This window comes from Leucopleurus acutus (assembly GCF_964270905.1).
Source record: "Leucopleurus acutus genome assembly, chromosome: 9".
In the NCBI taxonomy this organism is placed as follows: Eukaryota; Metazoa; Chordata; class Mammalia; order Artiodactyla; family Delphinidae; genus Leucopleurus; species Leucopleurus acutus.
In genome coordinates this window covers 85,816,510-85,833,192 of record NC_139144.1, presented here as the reverse complement: position 1 = coordinate 85,833,192, position 16,683 = coordinate 85,816,510, and the positions used below count along the sequence as shown (strand labels likewise).

At 39.9% G+C, this 16,683-nt stretch overlaps 1 protein-coding gene across 1 annotated transcript in view; it reads left to right on the top strand.

Annotated features, from left to right (window-relative positions):
• Positions 1-249: 249 nt before the first annotated feature.
• Positions 250-16,683, top strand: part of TNPO3 (transportin 3) — an 82,926-nt gene continuing 66,492 nt past the window's right edge. The window contains exon 1 of the mRNA XM_082847032.1: positions 250-1,318. Coding sequence (XP_082703158.1) covers positions 1,199-1,318 — 120 coding nt within the window. The 5' untranslated portion in view covers positions 250-1,198. The remainder of the gene's footprint in view (positions 1,319-16,683) is intronic.

The window sequence follows — 16,683 nt, the reverse complement described above, 5'->3', positions numbered from 1 at the left end:
AAAATCTTGCCCAACCCTCGCCCGGCTGCGACTTCTCTGGCCCCTTTCTCTCGGATCAGTGAAACTCGCCCGGGAGCGCTCCCTAATAAAGCTCACTTAAAGCTTTCCTGTTTCGCGGTGCCGTTTGTTAAGATCCGACCTTACAGTAGTTACTTATTGCAAAGGAGAAGCAGCAATGTTTGGAAATTTTCTCCATAGTACAGATTCCAAGATTTATATTTTCTTTTGTGAATTGAGAATTGTTATACCATCGATGTTTGATTCGGAAAGAAAGGCACACACAAAAACACAATTCAGTGTGTTTGTGCAAATACTCTGGAGTCAGAGCGTCCTGGGCAATAGAATGAAATATCTTTCTGGGTGTCAGAATTTAGTGAAAAGGGGCTTCTAGGCATTTTGTATTTATTTCAGTGGCACATTTTTCAGGTTTGTACAACAGTTATTTGATTACGTGTCTGTCTCCTCCATTAGGGTCTGCATACAAATCTTGTCTTAAATCATCTTTGAATTTGCAATACAGTGGACACTCCACAGATGGTTGAATTGCTGCACCTTGTCCACGGGGGTCCAAAAGGACTCTATGTAGAGGAATGGATAAGTCGGAAGGAGGAGGAAAGACCTCGGATCCATTGCCAAGGAGAGGAGAGCTGCACAGGTGTGGGAGCCACGAGGCTCGTAAGGCTTCAGTCCGACGCAAGGAAGTAGAGAACCACTTCTTTCCTTTTCCCGGCCCGGTAGGGTCACTTCCGGGGGGGGGGAGGCGAGACAAGAGGAGGCGTGCAGGGAAGGAAGCAGTTTACGCCGCACCAGGCGGAAGTGTGCCAAAGGTTTTGGTGCTGCCGCTTCCGGTCCGGGTAAAGGCTGCTGAGGTATGCTGCATGGTCTGTGTCGGGCCGGGACAGCTTTCTGAGGGCAAGTCAGCGGGTCAAGAGGCGAGCACCGGCGTGTAGACTCAGAAGTCTAGAGTCTAGTGGTAAGATCGGAAAAACAACCAGGAACTTGAATACGATCTAACCTCTGTTTCCGAGGGGGTAACTTCAACGGGGAACCCCTCTGCCCTGGTAACGGCCAAAGAGGAGATGGCGCCAGTCAGGGAGCGGCCGTGGCCGACAAAGTGAGGAAGCGCGAAGGCGGAGCAGCCGGAGAAGCCTCGGGAGAAAACACCAGAGCCATCGCTGCCGCCACCGCCGCTACCACCATGGAAGGAGCAAAGCCGACATTGCAGCTCGTGTACCAGGCAGTGCAGGCGCTCTACCACGACCCAGATCCCAGCGGAAAGGAGCGCGCCTCGTTTTGGCTTGGGGAGCTGCAGCGTTCGGTGAGGGGCCGAGAGAGGCCATTCTGCGCCGCGGGGCAAGGGCGGGGTGGGACCTCGGCTGGAGCCGGCGCCCGGCCGTTGGCCTCCTTAGGTCCTCCTTGGGGAGGAGCTGCTGCCGCGGGGTGGGGCTGCGAAGCTACATCTACGCGGCTTTTCGGAAACTAGTTGCAGCTGGCCGGCCGGTCGCGAAGTGGCCCTTTCCCCACCCCGTAGAATCTGGTTTGTAGGTCCTGTACTTCTCGCTCGTGGCTTCGATCTGGTCCTCTAAGTTTCACCCTTGCTACTACTTGTTTCTTAGGCCTTGCTTTTCCGTTTTGTTTTTCTTCAACCAAATCCAATCCCAGTCTTTCTCTGTCTTCCACTTAAGGATGTTTTATCCGTCTCTCTTCGGTGTCCAGGTGTTACTCCGGCAATTCCTTCCCACTCATAGCCTTACATCTCACTGTTTCTTGCTGCTTTTCACTCTAGTTTGAGTATATTATTCTCGAAACTTCTCAGGTTTCTAGATCCTTATACACGTGAGTTTTCCGCGTGTTTTGGAGTGCAACATAACGTAAAGAAAAAAAATCAATTCCCGTTTCAGAAAATCTTTGCAGTTCTCATTTTGCAGCATATTGGTTTTCTAACCTTCTCTTTCCTCTGATTTTTAGCTTCTTTATAAGATACGGGTATCGTAGCTGCCTTGATTATTACAGATAATTGTGTCAGCATCCAATGAGGGGGTTAATTGCAACCTATTATACTTATTGTATTTCTGCGTTCTTTGAATCTCGTGTATTATATTTCCTCCTCTAATTTTCCTACTTACCCTTGCAGTGCTTTAATTCAGTGTGATAATGTGTACTTGGTCATATTGCTGACTTTACCTTTCTTATTTTTGCATTTTATATGCCTAAGTATGTTTTAAAATTTGCTCCTTCCCCTTCCATTTCTTTTTTTAAACTCATAACTCGTACTTAAAGATGCTCTGCCCTTTTGAATCAGCTCCTAGGCTGTGAGTGCATAATAAATATTTAAAAATTTGCAACTTTGAATATTACACTTAAAAAAAAAAATCGGGAACCCAAGTCCTGGGTGAAGAGAAAGGAAGAGAAAGGAATGGGAAGAGAAAGGAATAAGACTCACTGTAGGCTACATGGGAAGAGAAAGGAATAAGACTCACTGTAGGCTACACAGGAAAATCATTCATATGTGGTCTTAGTGTTTAGTTAGTTTTTGTGATCTGGGGAGCCACACGTCCCTTATCTTAAAGTTTTCAAAGTAAAAATAGGAGAAATGCTACACCATACCAAAAGTCAGCCTTCCCTACTAAACCTGCTTATTGCTGTATGTATTTTAAATCAGTATTTTAGTGCTTACCATGTACCAGCAACTGCTAGGTGTTGGTATATGGAAATGAACCAGACAAAAAAAATCTTTGCTTGGCACAAAAACATCTTTGCTTGTGATGTTTAAACGAGTTAATACCTACAAAGAGCTTAACAAAGTTCTTGGAACCTAGAACTCAAAATATGTTAGTAATTGTTATTTAAATATTAGTCACTTAGTTTCCACTAGTCTCTGTTACAGCCTTACATCATCACCATCATCATTATTATCACTAGTTACAGTCAGGTCCCAACAGGAACAGATGGCACACTTGAAATAGGCTAATTTGAGGAGGGTTTGTTTTATAAAGGTACTGTTTATAAAGATGTGGATATAATGGGGTACCACAAAAGATAGTGTAGTACCCTGTAGCCAAACTGTTAACAGCCCTAAGCTGTTAACAGCCAGAAGAGGTAAGAGAGAGAGTGGTTACTTCTTGGACTCTCAGGAGAAGTATGGAGTTGGCTGCCTTGAGAGGAATTGTAGTTTTCAGTGGAAGGGGCATAGCCAGCATGAGGTGATTCTGCAGGGAGGAAGCTGGAGGAATAAATATCTACACCTTATTCTCCTAACTTCCTCCTGGGATTCCCCATTGGGCAAACCTAACCCTAAGCTAGGGGACTCAGGAACCTGTTGATCTGTTCCATAGAGGTCAGCATACTGGGGCAGAAAACATGGTAGAGAAGAGTAGAAAAGTGGACCTGGAAAATAGTACAGTCACACATCATAATTTTTAGGCAACTTCAGCATCTGGATTGACAATTCAGCTAACACTTTGGCTTCTTAATTCCTTTACTTTTTTCTAAGCCACCTTGGTCACACAGTCACATCTTGGAACTTGTCATTGCTAAAAAGTCACCAACCCCCCCTAAATCACTAACTCACGCACTGAGCTCCGATCACACAACCAACTTAAATTCTTCTAGTTTGCTGGCTCAGGAATCTCAAGTAACGTCATGTAATAGTTTTTACTTTTTTGAAATCTTACATAATTTTAATTTTATCAAAATAAAAAACTTATTAATTTATTGTTAATTTAGTAATAAAAGTTACTGTTAAAATTTTAAAGATTTAAGCCAAACTTTAAAAACTTTCTAAAGTTATAAAATGGGAATAGTTTTACAAAATTTAGGAAGAAAAAAGAGCAGTTTCATAGTTTCTCCTATGAAAGATGAAGATTTAGGCTTCCTCCGCTTCCTCACACCCCATCACTCATAGGTATACCTGTGGTATACCACATTTTTGGTTAACATAGGTATACCACATTTCTGGTTAAATCATTACACATTGTGAATCATGAAGTGTGTATACCATGATAATTTCTTTTTTGTGCAACTTTTTTTTTGGTGGTAATCATTACCTTTTTCTTTTTTTCACGTTTGCCTTATTTTCTATATATCTACAGTAATTCATCCCAAACTCTCTGTTAGTAAGTGTAAATATCCTCTTAGTATGTTTACACTTTTTTGGTGGAAGGAAACCTCTCCCGAGAGCCCTCTATCTCCCTGCTTCAATCTGGCCTGGTTGTTCTCCAGGTCTCTTGCATAATTATTCTGGCATCTCACTGTCCTGGGGAATTCCTTTTTCTTTCTTGTATTGGATGTGCTGAATCCTGGATCCCATGATCTTTTCTTGAATTACTCCCTCATTTGACAGATAATTGAGAGGGGAAACTTCATCTCTTCTCTCTCATTGTTGGTCTTTTTTCTTGGACCACTTTTACCCTGAGAGTTCTCTAGTCTTCTGCCTGGAGGTTATGAACTAGGCTGCCAGTGGCAGGTAGGCGAATGAACTGGAGGATGAATCTAAATGCTAAGTATGTAGACTTTAGTTTATTTAATCTGTTTTCAGTATGATACTCCTGTCCTTAGGTGAGTCTGTTGTCCAAGAGTCCAGAGTCACTCTACTTCAGTCTCTGCAAAGTAAACCTTGAGTTTTCTGTGATGGTGGGAGGATAGTATAGTAGCCTGGCCCCTCAGAGTCAGGGAGAAAATCTAGGAAACTAAACCGCTTACACAGATTTTGAAGCCACTCCTTTGTTATTTGTTCTATCTGTGCATCTGTCTTCAGGTATATCTCAGTACTTCCATTCCTTTGTTATTTGTTCTATCTGTGCATCTGTCTTCAGGTATATCTCAGTACTTCTAATTCTTGAGCCTTACTGGGGTTTTGGAATTAGTTTGCCTCTTGGCTTCCCCCATTCTTATCCCTTCCCCCTCCCTGCTACCAGGCAAATTTCAGCTTTCTCAGGCCTTTTCTGAGAGTTAACAGCCACCCAGCAGCTTTCTCCTTTTCACAGTTTTGTTAATACCATTCGCGTTTCCATTTTCTGTCCTTGTGGGTTCCCTCATCCTTGGGGGAAAAAAATCTTTTTACTCTGATTTTGGAGGGAATTTGAGGGCAAACAGATGTTTCAATCAGTTAAATTGTGTTAAACAGAAGTCTTAGTTCTTGAATTTCATCAAAACCTTATCCCATTAACTGGCCCTTTTTCTTTGTTAGGTCTTGTCTTTTTCCAGGGACTGTCGTTCTCATCCCTTTCTTCAATATACCACCAACCCTTCACCTCTGATTTGGTAGAACTTGAGCATGTGTATCCAATTGCTTCTTCTGTCCGATTTTAGTGCTCTGCATCTTATTATCTGAATTCTCAGGAACCTTGATCTTTTGGTTATCCTGTGTCTCACTTGTATCCTAAAACTCCGTCTTTACTGGATCCTTCCCATCAGCATTCACACAGCTGTAGTATCTCCCAGAATAAGCAAATGGTTTTTTGTGGGAGGGGGATGCAGCCTTTGTCTGGTTATATGATATTTTAATTTTTTTCTTACCTTTGGACTTTTACTATTACTTTTCCCCAATCCTGTCTTCAAATGAAGAAACTAGCCCATCTTTTCAAAGCCTAGCTAGCTTAATTTCTTTCTCCTTAAAGTCTTAACAGATTCTCTTCCGCTGAAAGTCATTTCTGCCCCTGCGCCAACACCGAAAGCACTTTAATTGTATTTATCATTTTTTTAACCTTTTTGAAAATTTGTTTTGTCTCCCCCAATAGACAGTAGGATCCTTTCAGATGTTTATATAATCTGATACCCATAGTTGAAGGAATAAACCATGATTATTAAGAAATGATCAGGCTTCCCTGGTGGCGCAGTGGTTGAGAGTCTGTCTGCAGATAAAGGGGACACAGGTTCGTGCCTCGGTCCAGGAATATCCCCTATGCCGCGGAGCGGCTGGGCCCATGAGCCAAGGACGCTGAGCCTGCGTGTCCGGAGCCTGTGCTCCGGGAGAGGCCACAACAGTGAGAGGCCCGCGTACCGCAAAAAAAAAAAAAAAAAAAGATCAAGATCTCTGACAGTTTCTTTTTGAACATCTTTACTGGAGTATAATTGCTTTACAAGGGTGTGTTAGTTTCTGCTTTATAACAAAGTGAATCAGCTATACATATACATATATCCCCATATCTCCTCCCTCTTGTGTGTCCTTCCCACTCTCCCTATCCCACCCCTCTAGGTGGACACAAAGCACGGAGCTGATCTCCCTGTGCTATGCAACTGCTTCCCACCAGCTATCTATTTCACGTTTGGTAGTATATATGAGTCCATGCCACTCTTTCACTTCGTCCCAGCTTACCCTTCCCCCTCCCTGTGTCCTCAAGTCCATTCTCTACGTCTGCGTCTTTATTCCTGTCCTGCCCCTAGGTTCTTCAGAACCATTTTTTTTTTTAGATTCCATATATGTGTTAGCATATGATATTTGTTTTTCTCTTTCTGACCTACTTCACTCTGTATGACTGACTCTAGGTTCATCCACCTCACTACAAATAACTCAATTTCATTTCTTTTTATGGCTGAGTAATATTCCATTGAGTAATATATATGTGCCACATCTTCTTTATCCATTCATCTGTCGACGGACACTCAGGTTGCTTCCATGTCCTGGGTATTGTAAATAGAGCTGCAATGAACATTGTGGTACATGACTCATTTTGAATTATGGTTTTCTCAGGGTATATGCCCAGTATTGGGATTACTGGACCGTATGGTAGTTCTATTTTTAGTTTTTTAAGGAACCTCCATACTGTTCTCCATAGTGGCTGTATCAGTTTACATTCCCACCAACAGTGCAAGAGGGTTCCCTTTTCTCCACACCCTCTCCAGCATTTATTGTTCGTAGATTTTTTGATGATGGCCATTCTGACTAGTGTGAGGTGATACCTCATTGTAGTTTTGATTTGCATTTCTCTAATGATTAGTGATGTTGAGCATTCTTTCATGTGTTTGTTGACAGTCTGTAGACACACAATTTCTTAAAAATGTTTCTGAATGCATAGCTGCTTGTAGCACCTCCAAAGGGGCAGTTGGATGACTCAGATTTGTCTTTTTCTATGAATTTCATTTATTTTTGCTGCTTCTCTCTAACATATCTATGGATGATTGAAAATAAACAATATTATTCAGTCTCCTATGATGCTCTGTTTTCAGTCTTTCCAATCTTTTTTTAAAAAGCAGTCTTTATGAGATAAGTTTTTATTACCCTCATTTTATGCTTTGAATGACTTGAGTACAGAAAAGGAGAGAGGAACTTTTTGACACAATAAGCCTTTCTTGAAGTGGTCACTAAGTGACATTTTAAACCAAAAATCTGTTTTAGAGTAGTCACAAAACATGCAGTGTAGTAGCATAGTGTTTTAATTTTCAATTTGAAATTGATAAAGAATTCCCTGGTGGTCCAGTGGTTAGGACGCTGTACTTTCACTCAGAGGGCCCCGGGTTCAGTCCCTGGTTGGGAAATTAAGATCCCACAAGCTGCGCACCATGGCTGGGAAAAAAAAAAAATCTACTTTAATTGAAAACAGAAAATGTAGTAACTAAAATTATGCCATATAAAGTAGCATCCAAAACTGTACAGTCCCTAAGAAAATTAACAAAAAAATCAAATTGGTAAGGAACAGAATTTGCCTGGTTTGTTTCAAAACCACTTTGAATAATATACGTTTTGAAAAACTATTATCCTTACTTCCCTCTTCCCCATACTTACTAATCTTAGGGTTATTTAGTATAGTTATAATGATCCTGGTGACAATAGATTTGCTATAACGGTATAATTTGGACATGGTTCAGCCCATGCTATGAGTTAGCATCTTTTCTCTTTCTCTGGTATTTGTATAAAACAGCCATTTTCTGAAGAATCTACATTCATTAAGCTTTTTTTCCACCAAAATTCTTGGAAACAGCCTACAGCCATGTTTTTGTTTTATGGGCTAGGCAGATATCACTGATGTCTTCCAAGTGTTTTAAAAGACAAAATTATTTTGAGACAGATCTTAAAGGAAGCCTATTTAACGGTGGACTGCTCTGAATCCTTAGTAGTTTCCTTTGTCTACCTCTAGTAACCAAAATTAGTAGACAATGCAGAAACCAATGGAAGCAAAGACCATCTCTTTATAGGGCTAATTAATTGTGCTACTCATTTTTTTTTTTTTTTTTTGCGGTCTGCGGGCCTCTCACCGCTGTGGCCTCTCCCGTTGCGGAGCACAGGCTCCGGACGCGCAGGCTCAGCGGCCATGGCTCACGAGCCCAGCCGCTCCACAGCACGTGGGATCTTTCCGGACTGGGGCACAAACCCGCGTACCCTGAATCGGCAGGCGGACTCTCAACCACTGCGCCACCAGGGAAGCCCAGTCAAGTGACTCTTAAAACATAAACATGTTTTTGAAAGGCAAGCCTTCTAGAAAATAGAAAATGTTCGTGTACAACTTCTTTAGCGTCAGTTAGTTCAGTGAACATAGGAATACTGTATACTTTGCATTGCTGGAAAATGGGAGTGTGTAAGTGAATGATAAAAACCAAAGGCCTTTCAACTGAATAGTATACCACTCTGGCTATATTGTCTAATATGATTGCCATTACCCACATGGCTATTGTGGCTGTTTCAATTTAAATTAATTAAAATGAAGTTAAAATCAATTCCTTAGTTGCACTGCCACATTCCAAGTCTTGGACAGTGCAGATATAGTCATTTCCTGTCCTTGTTGTATTGGAGCTTATGAATGAGAATTTGTGATGGTATTTCTGTTGGCATGATAGTCTGTTATCTGGTGGCATTCATCTGTATTTGGATTAGTTTATTTCTCATCTTCCCAGGCCTTGGACCAGAGTCAATGGTTTGAAACAGGATATAAAATCTGGATACTGCTACATTTTCTAAGTTGCCATTTTAACCATTTTTAGGCGTACAGTTCAGTGGCATTAAGTACATTCATGTTGTGCAATCATCACCACCACCCATCTCTGGAACTTTTTCGTCTTCCCAAACTAAAACTCTACCTATTAAAGAATAATTCTCCATCCCCTCCTCTCTTCAGCCCCTGGTAACCACCATTCTACTTTTTTTTTCCTCTCGGAATTTGACTACTCCAATTACCTTATGAGTAGAATGATACAATATTTTCCTTTTGGTGTTTGGCTTATTTCACTTAGAATAATATCTTCAAGGTTCATCATGTTGTAGACTATGTCAGAATTTCATTCCTTTTTAAAAATTACGGTGAAATACACATAGCATAAAATTTACCACTTTAACCATTTTTAAGTGTGTAGTTCAGTGGCTTTAAGTACATTCACATTGTTGTGTAACCATCATCACCATGCATCTCCAGAACGTTTTTCATCTTGTAAAAATGAAAATCTGTACCCATTAAAACACAGTTAACTAACTCCCCATTTCTCTCTCCCTACAGCCCCTGGCAACCACCATTCTGCTTTTTGTCTCCATGAACTTGACTACTCTAGGTACCTCATATAAGTAGAATCATACAGTATTTGTCCTTTTATGACTGGCTTTTTTCACTTAACATAATGTTCTCAGGGTTCATCCATGTTGTAGAATGTGTCAGAATTTCATCCCTTTTTAAGGCTGAATAATATTGTGTGTACCACATTTTGTTTACCTATTCATCTGTTGGTACACACTTGGGTAGCTTCCACGTTTTGGCTATTGTGAATACTGTTACGAGCACAGGTGTACAAATATCTGTTGGAGTCCCTGCTTTCAGTTCTTCTGAGTATATCACCAGAAGGGGAATTGCTGGATCATATGGTAATTCTATGTTTTTTTTGAGGAACTGACATACTATTTTCTAGATTTCACAGAATTTTAAGCTCTTGGTTTTTTTTTGTTTTTTTGTTTTGTTTTGTTTTGGCCGAGCTATGTGGTATGCGGGATCTTAGTCCCCAACCTGGATCGAATCTGTGCCTCCTACAGTGGAAGCGCGGAGTCTTAACCAGTGGACCGCCAGAGAAGTCTCATAAGCTCTGTTGAACTTAAGAACATTTAATTCTTAGAAAGTTGCGCTTGCTCAGATTACCTCTCCTGTGTTTCCCTAGCTTGTACCCTGGTACTGAAATATTACCAGAGAGTGTTGTATTGTTATATAGGTGAAGTTCCAGAGAGAAGCTTTATTTCTCTTTACTGGAAGATCACAGTACTGCTAATGGGGATAGTTTTGTAGTGTTTGGCATGCAGAACCCCTTGAAAGTACCGATTTAATTTTCGTCTTTCTGGTTAGACTTCCCAAAATGAAAATATTATGAAATTTGTTTTTTTTTTTTCTTTCGGTAAGAAGTTTTCTGTTAACAGAGTTTACATTATATTTTTTACTTTTTTTTTCAAGCCCACTGCACTCTTCAGTTTTTCTCCATATTAACTGTTTACTTGTATTTTCTGTCTCAGCCATAGTTAACACCATTTATACAGATGGCCCTAAAGCAGAATACACTTAGAACTAGTCTTAAAGAGGTACATGTTTTTACAGAAGCACTCAGAGTTTTCTAACACTATAATGCATTTTTTATTAAACCTTAAGCTAGACATCTCATATTTCTATACAGTTAAGAAACTTGAATCTTCAGCATTGTGTTAGTGTATGCTTAGTATGTCTGATAGTACTCTCATTCTTCAGGTTTATACGAATTGTTATAAAACTTGCTCAGATAGGCAGGAATAGAGACCGGTGACTAAAGGAAATCCATTTTCTATATTTTGGCTATATTTTGGCTTTCAGGAAGCCTTCACATGGGCTACCCATTTGCTTCAAAAGCTTGAAATGGTTTCAAGCTTGGCATTTTCTACTTTTTTTTTTTTTTGCGGTACGCGGGCCTCTTACTGTTGTGGCTTCTCCCCGTTGCGGAGCACAGGCTCCGGACGCGCAGGCTCAGCGGCCATGGCTCACGGGCCCAGGCGCTCCGCGGCATGTGGGATCTTCCCGGACCGGGGCACGAACCCGTGTCCCCTGCATCAGCAGGCAGACTCTCAACCACTGCGCCACCAGGGAAGCCCAACATTTTCTACTTTTAAAGCAGGGCTGCCTAATATAATTAGTAAGACCCACAGTGAATTGATTATCAAGGAATGAATGCTTCAGTCACTCCAAACCCAAGCTGACCTTATGGATCCAGATTTATTTATCTTTTTTCAGGGCCGTTCTTGAGGTTAATATTCACATGCATAGGTGGCTGAGGATTTTTAATTTGGATAGGGATTCTTTACAGTTGTTGAGGAAAAATTTTGGCAAAATTTCTCAGTATCATATTATGTGTGAGCCACAGCTACAGATTTGAGCCAAAGTTTATTTGATAGAGGCCATTATGACACAGGATTGTTTGAAAATGCTTGTCCCAGAAATACTGGGATTTCATCAGAAACTCAGGAGACCACAGCGTGCAGTGCTGTAGTCATTTGGTCTTACTGATTCCTTTCATTGAGATCAAGATAGAGTAATGCATATGGGCACTACCATCTTCCAACATTGTCTTGAAGATAAGAGTGTTTGAGTATTTCTCCTGGAATTTGAATAGCTTATGATGTTTTAAAGAATTATTTTTAGCCAGGAATCTCTTTCCTCCTATAAGGGAAATAATATCTCCCCCTTAATTATCTATTCAGTTATTATGGGGATGGCTGTGAAAATGTAAATTGGCTGAACTTATCTCTATAAATGAGCTTTTTTGCTTCTAGAAAACTTGTTTATGCATACATGGGTAGTCTATGGTTCTGGGAGCTTACTTGGGGCTTTATGATTATTTTTCACTTACACTCTGCTTTTGGAGTTGGGAGTTGTTTACTCATCACTGCTGTGGTGAAGGTATTAGCTAAGTTTCATTTCACCATAGTTTCTGTATTTCAGACCATCTTGCAAAACAAATTATTTTGAAAGATAACAATTTTAGGTAGTGATGGTTTTCTTTTGAGATCTATAGCTTATATTTCTCCTAGTATCCATTCATATCGTTTTCTCTTCTGAAAACCATCAGAAAGTACTTGTGACAGACCTAGCAATTTATCTTAAATTTGTAAAATTTTCATAAAGGATTAGATACAAAAACTTAAGACAGTTGACTGACAAAAAATTCCTTTCTCTTTTTCAGGTTAATAAGACTAGTTTGTTCTTTACCTGTCTCATGAAAATGACTTTTTCTTGATTTGGGAAATTCTGATTTTCTAGCTCTATACCATATTGGTACAAGGCATGTGTCTATAATGTTGCAGTGTCTGACTGACTGTTTTTTAGGGGTTCTTTTTACTGTGCTCTTGCCTGGTCTGCTCCTCCTTCCAGTATACTATAAATCTTTATTTAATAGATGTATTATTCACTAATTGAAATGTTTTTAAAAAGTACAGCAGTCTTACACATGTATTCTTACTTATCAAATTTCATTGAAATATTTGTATTTCCAGAACCTAATTTTCTATTTGCCAGAGCTCTTCTGTTTTCAGTGAAGTATTTTTAAGTAATGCTGCTTAATTTGAGGAGTTTTTGTATAGGATTAACTAGCAGCTCTAATCTGCTTCTGATTCTTGGCAGCTGATGAATCCTTAGGCCCCCCCCCCCCATCTGGGTGTGTACTTGCGATGTTAAGGGTCTGCTCAGTGATTTCCGTTGATTAGGCAGTTTTAGAACTGTTAGTGTAGAAGTGAGTCTTGGAGCAGTCGTGACCGTTAAAGAAAAAAGGGCAAGTACTTTTAGGATCTGCTGTGAAGTATAATGAAAGACTTAGAGCATGTTAGTGAAAGGATTGCTGGGCCATAGCCTGCTTCATATTCATCACATAGTCATGGAAATATCTTTTGAAAAGACTGATAATAAAGGCCTGTTCTGCTACTGCTTTGTGAAATGGAAGATTGGAATTAGTTGCTTAAATGGAAAATGTTCTCTTGTTGCAGCCTCTTTGAAATGTGCTGCTAGTGGGAGCTGCAGCTTCCTCCTGCTGACTCTGAGCCCCAGGCTTCGGTTGAGATGGTCCTTTCAGAAATGTGGAGCTTAGTCCAAGCCTGGATTTCAGTGGGTAGCACCTGGCATCTGTGGCTAGAAAGTCCTATGAAGTGTAAGTGCTTTATTCTCTCCTTGTAAAGAATCCCTTTTCCTTTCTTCTTTCTGCAGCTTAGCAGAGGGGAAGAACAGTGAGCAATGTACTACAGTATCTGAGGTATCAGGATTTGGTTGCATTTTCTTAATGATTCAGTGATCAAAACAGGATTACTTGTTTTTTGGATGCCAATAATTCTTAAACCCTCCTGGAATTCAAAATAAAGGGACAAATTATGACCGCTTAGTATATAGTACTGGCAGTATCATCCTGGGTAATTTTTCACTGACAGTTTACTTAGTAGACTGTGATATTCAAGTTTCCCAGGTTTCTTTAGAGGTCAGTTTTGTATTTCGTTCTTGTTCCAAAAGACAAATATTTGAAAAGAGAGGCACATTTGACCAGTGGGTGAGGCAGCATCAAGATAAATAAGGATGCTTGAAATGAGAAGACAGTTCTTTTTCACTTCGGTTCTACTTGACACATTTACACAAGGAGCAGTATGGGAATTTTCCTAAGACCGATTCCTCATAGAATTGTCCTAGGAAATACATTTAGCTGCCATCTATATTTTACTTTAGTTAAAAAACAGAAAACTATGATAACATAAGAGCGTTAGAAGATGCAAAGTTTATATTTGGTTTAGTTGCCTGGGGTTACCTGCTATTCTCCTTTTTTTTTTCTATTTCAGAAATACTGGTAATATTTTAAAGTAAGGTCATTCCAGAAAAGACTCCCATTTTGGGGAGACTTTAAGTTTCCCTTCACTGAAATTTTTCTGAGATTCTTAAATCTTCCGATTTTGGCTAGGAAAATACTGAGCTTCTTCTCATTGCTAAAGCAAAATATATATTTAAAACAAAACAGAACCAAGGCTCCAACTGGGTAAGGCAAGTAAAGTTCTACAAATGAGGACTCTGAATGAAAAAGGTCCTTTCAGGGCCTTTGTTTTCTTTATCTGTAAACTGGTTTGCTTGTTTTTTCTTGCCCTTTCTCTCTCTAAACATTGTGGATTCTGTTCTTATAGCTTACTCCCAATCCAGCAAGTATCTCAGCTACCTAGTAAAAGAATGGGCTTCATGTTTGGGAGAACAAAGAGGTGTTACAGATTTATGAGATGATAGTATCTTGTCATTTTGCTTCATATTTAATAATTTAAAATATATTTGTTTAAATGGCTCTATGGCCAGGAGATTTTGAGAGAGGCAGAAATAATTAAGGTTCTTTACTTTTGAAGAGCTTACAGTCTATTAAAAAAGGTGAACATGGGGCTTCCCTGGTGGCGCAGTGGTTGAGAGTCCGCCTGCCGATGCAGGGGACGCGGGTTCGTGCCCCGGTCTGGGAGGATCCCACATGCTGTGGAGCGGCTGGGCCCGTGAGCCATGGCCGCTGAGCCTGCGCGTCCGGAGCCTGTGCTCCGCAACGGGAGAGGCCACAACAGTGAGAAGCCCGCGAACCGGGGAAAAAAAAAAAAAAAAGGTGAACAAAGGCCCAAATAATTACAATATAAAGTTCTACAATTGAGCTGTTACAGTCAAGGGTACCTTGGTAGTAAGGAAAAAGGATTACTCCTCCAATATTTTCTCTTTATTTCTGGCTTTCAGGAGTTTGAATATGATGTGTTTAGCATTTGTTTGTTTGTTTGGGGGAGTGGGGGACAGTAACATTCTCTGTTGCCCTTGTCTACTGTAGTCTTAGCAGTTCCAGTGTCCAGTGTTCTCATTGGTGGGGCTTTCTCAGTGATTCTCTCCTCCCCTGTGGCATTCATGCTCTGCCTTGCATCTGGCAGGATGCAAGTGCAGGATCCTGTGCAGGATAAATTTTTTTTGCCCTTCCTTCAGTGGTAGGAGACCTCTGTGGTGTTATTGTTATAGTATCATGGGCTCAAGACGGTTTTATGCCCTGTCCTTTAAGGGTAGAGGTTTTTCTTTTACCCTTACTGCAACAGCAATGGGTCTTACTTAACCTATAAGCCTTGAGGGTAACATCGTTTGCTGCCCTTCCCATACCAGTTAAGGCTTTTGTTCAGTAGGGGAGAAGGGTCTAGTCAGAGCTTTTTGTGTCCTTTCTGCTATTGTGGCTACTCCTGTCCTCCAAGACTGTACCACCAAAGAGGTTTTCTCTGGTCTCCTGCCCTACCCCCATTCTTTCTCCTGAGTATTTGGTGGAGGTGTGTGGATAAGAGCCTGTAGGTGGTTGTGAATTCCCCTTGTGTCCAAGAGTCCCATGGGTTTTATATGTACATACTAGCCCACACATATACAATTTTTAAAATCAATTTGTTAATAATTTTAATTGAATTTTTATTACCTGGTCATCTGGTGCCCCATATCTCTTTTCTTTGTTCTGCCACAGATGAGCCAACACTTGGTGAGGTCTCTTTAGATTTCAGTCTACTTGGTTGTCCTGGGACCTCAGCTTTCTGATGCATTTAAGAAAAGTTACTTTGTAGTTTATTTGCATTTATTTATTAACTCCAAAGCAATGTTCTTTTCCACTTTCTGCATCTTAGGAGAATGTGAAATTCCTCTCAGGTATATAGGTTCATTTATTTTAAGCCCTACAAGATATTGTTGCTTTATATAGTCAGTGTTTACAGAGATTTACTTACATACTTAGCCTTTCCATTACTCTTCATTCCTTCCTGATTTCCATGTTTCTATCCAGAATTATTTTCATTCTGCTTGAAGAACACCCTTTAGTATTTTCTTTGTTCTATTGGTAATGAACTCTCTCCTTTTATTTTTTTTCTTTTGGTCCCAAAGTGTGTTAATTTTGTTGCATTTTGGAAGGATTTTTTGCTGGGTATAAGTAACCAATTGGCAATTATTTTCTTCCAGTACTTTGAAGATATTTGGTTCCCATATCTTTGGCAAGTCAGCTATCAGTCTAATTGTTCCTTTAAAGGTAATACATGTTTTTTCCTCTTGCCTTTAAGATTTTCCTTTTTGTCTTTAGCAGTTTTTTAGCAGTGTTATTTGATGTGCTTAGGTCTGTTTTTCCTATTCTTAGGGTTTACAGAGTTTATTAAACTGTGGCTTGTTGTCTTATCAGTTTGGAAATTCCTCAGCCATTATGTTTAAATAGTGTCCCATTTTTTTCTTTTCCTTCTGAGATTTCAGTCATGTTTGTTAGACGTTTTCACTATGTCCCATATGTCACTTGCATTCTTCCTATTCTTTACCTTTATTCTTTTTTGAGTTTGTGCTTCAGGTCTTATTTTCTATTGACCTATTCTCTAGCATAGTAATCTTTTCTTCAGTTGTCTGATTTGCTATTCAGCCCTTCCATTTGGGTCTTAATTTCAGTTACTGTATTTTTCAGTTCTAGAATTTCCCTTTGATTCTTTTTTTTAGATTCCGTTTCTTAATGCAAATTCCAATTCGTCTTCTAATTTCTTGAATACGTTAATCAGCTATTTAATTTTTCCCAATTGTTTATTCTGAAAAATTCATAACTTGAAAGAATTGTATAGTGAACACTGATTCGTGATAAACCCTTCTCAAATTGCCTGTTCCCATTTGCTTTCTCTCTTTTTTCTTTCTTTCTCTCCCTTTTGGAACCTTTTGGAAGTAAATTGCAGATTTTATAATGCTGTACCCCTAAACATTTTGACGTGTAGCTCGTAAGAAC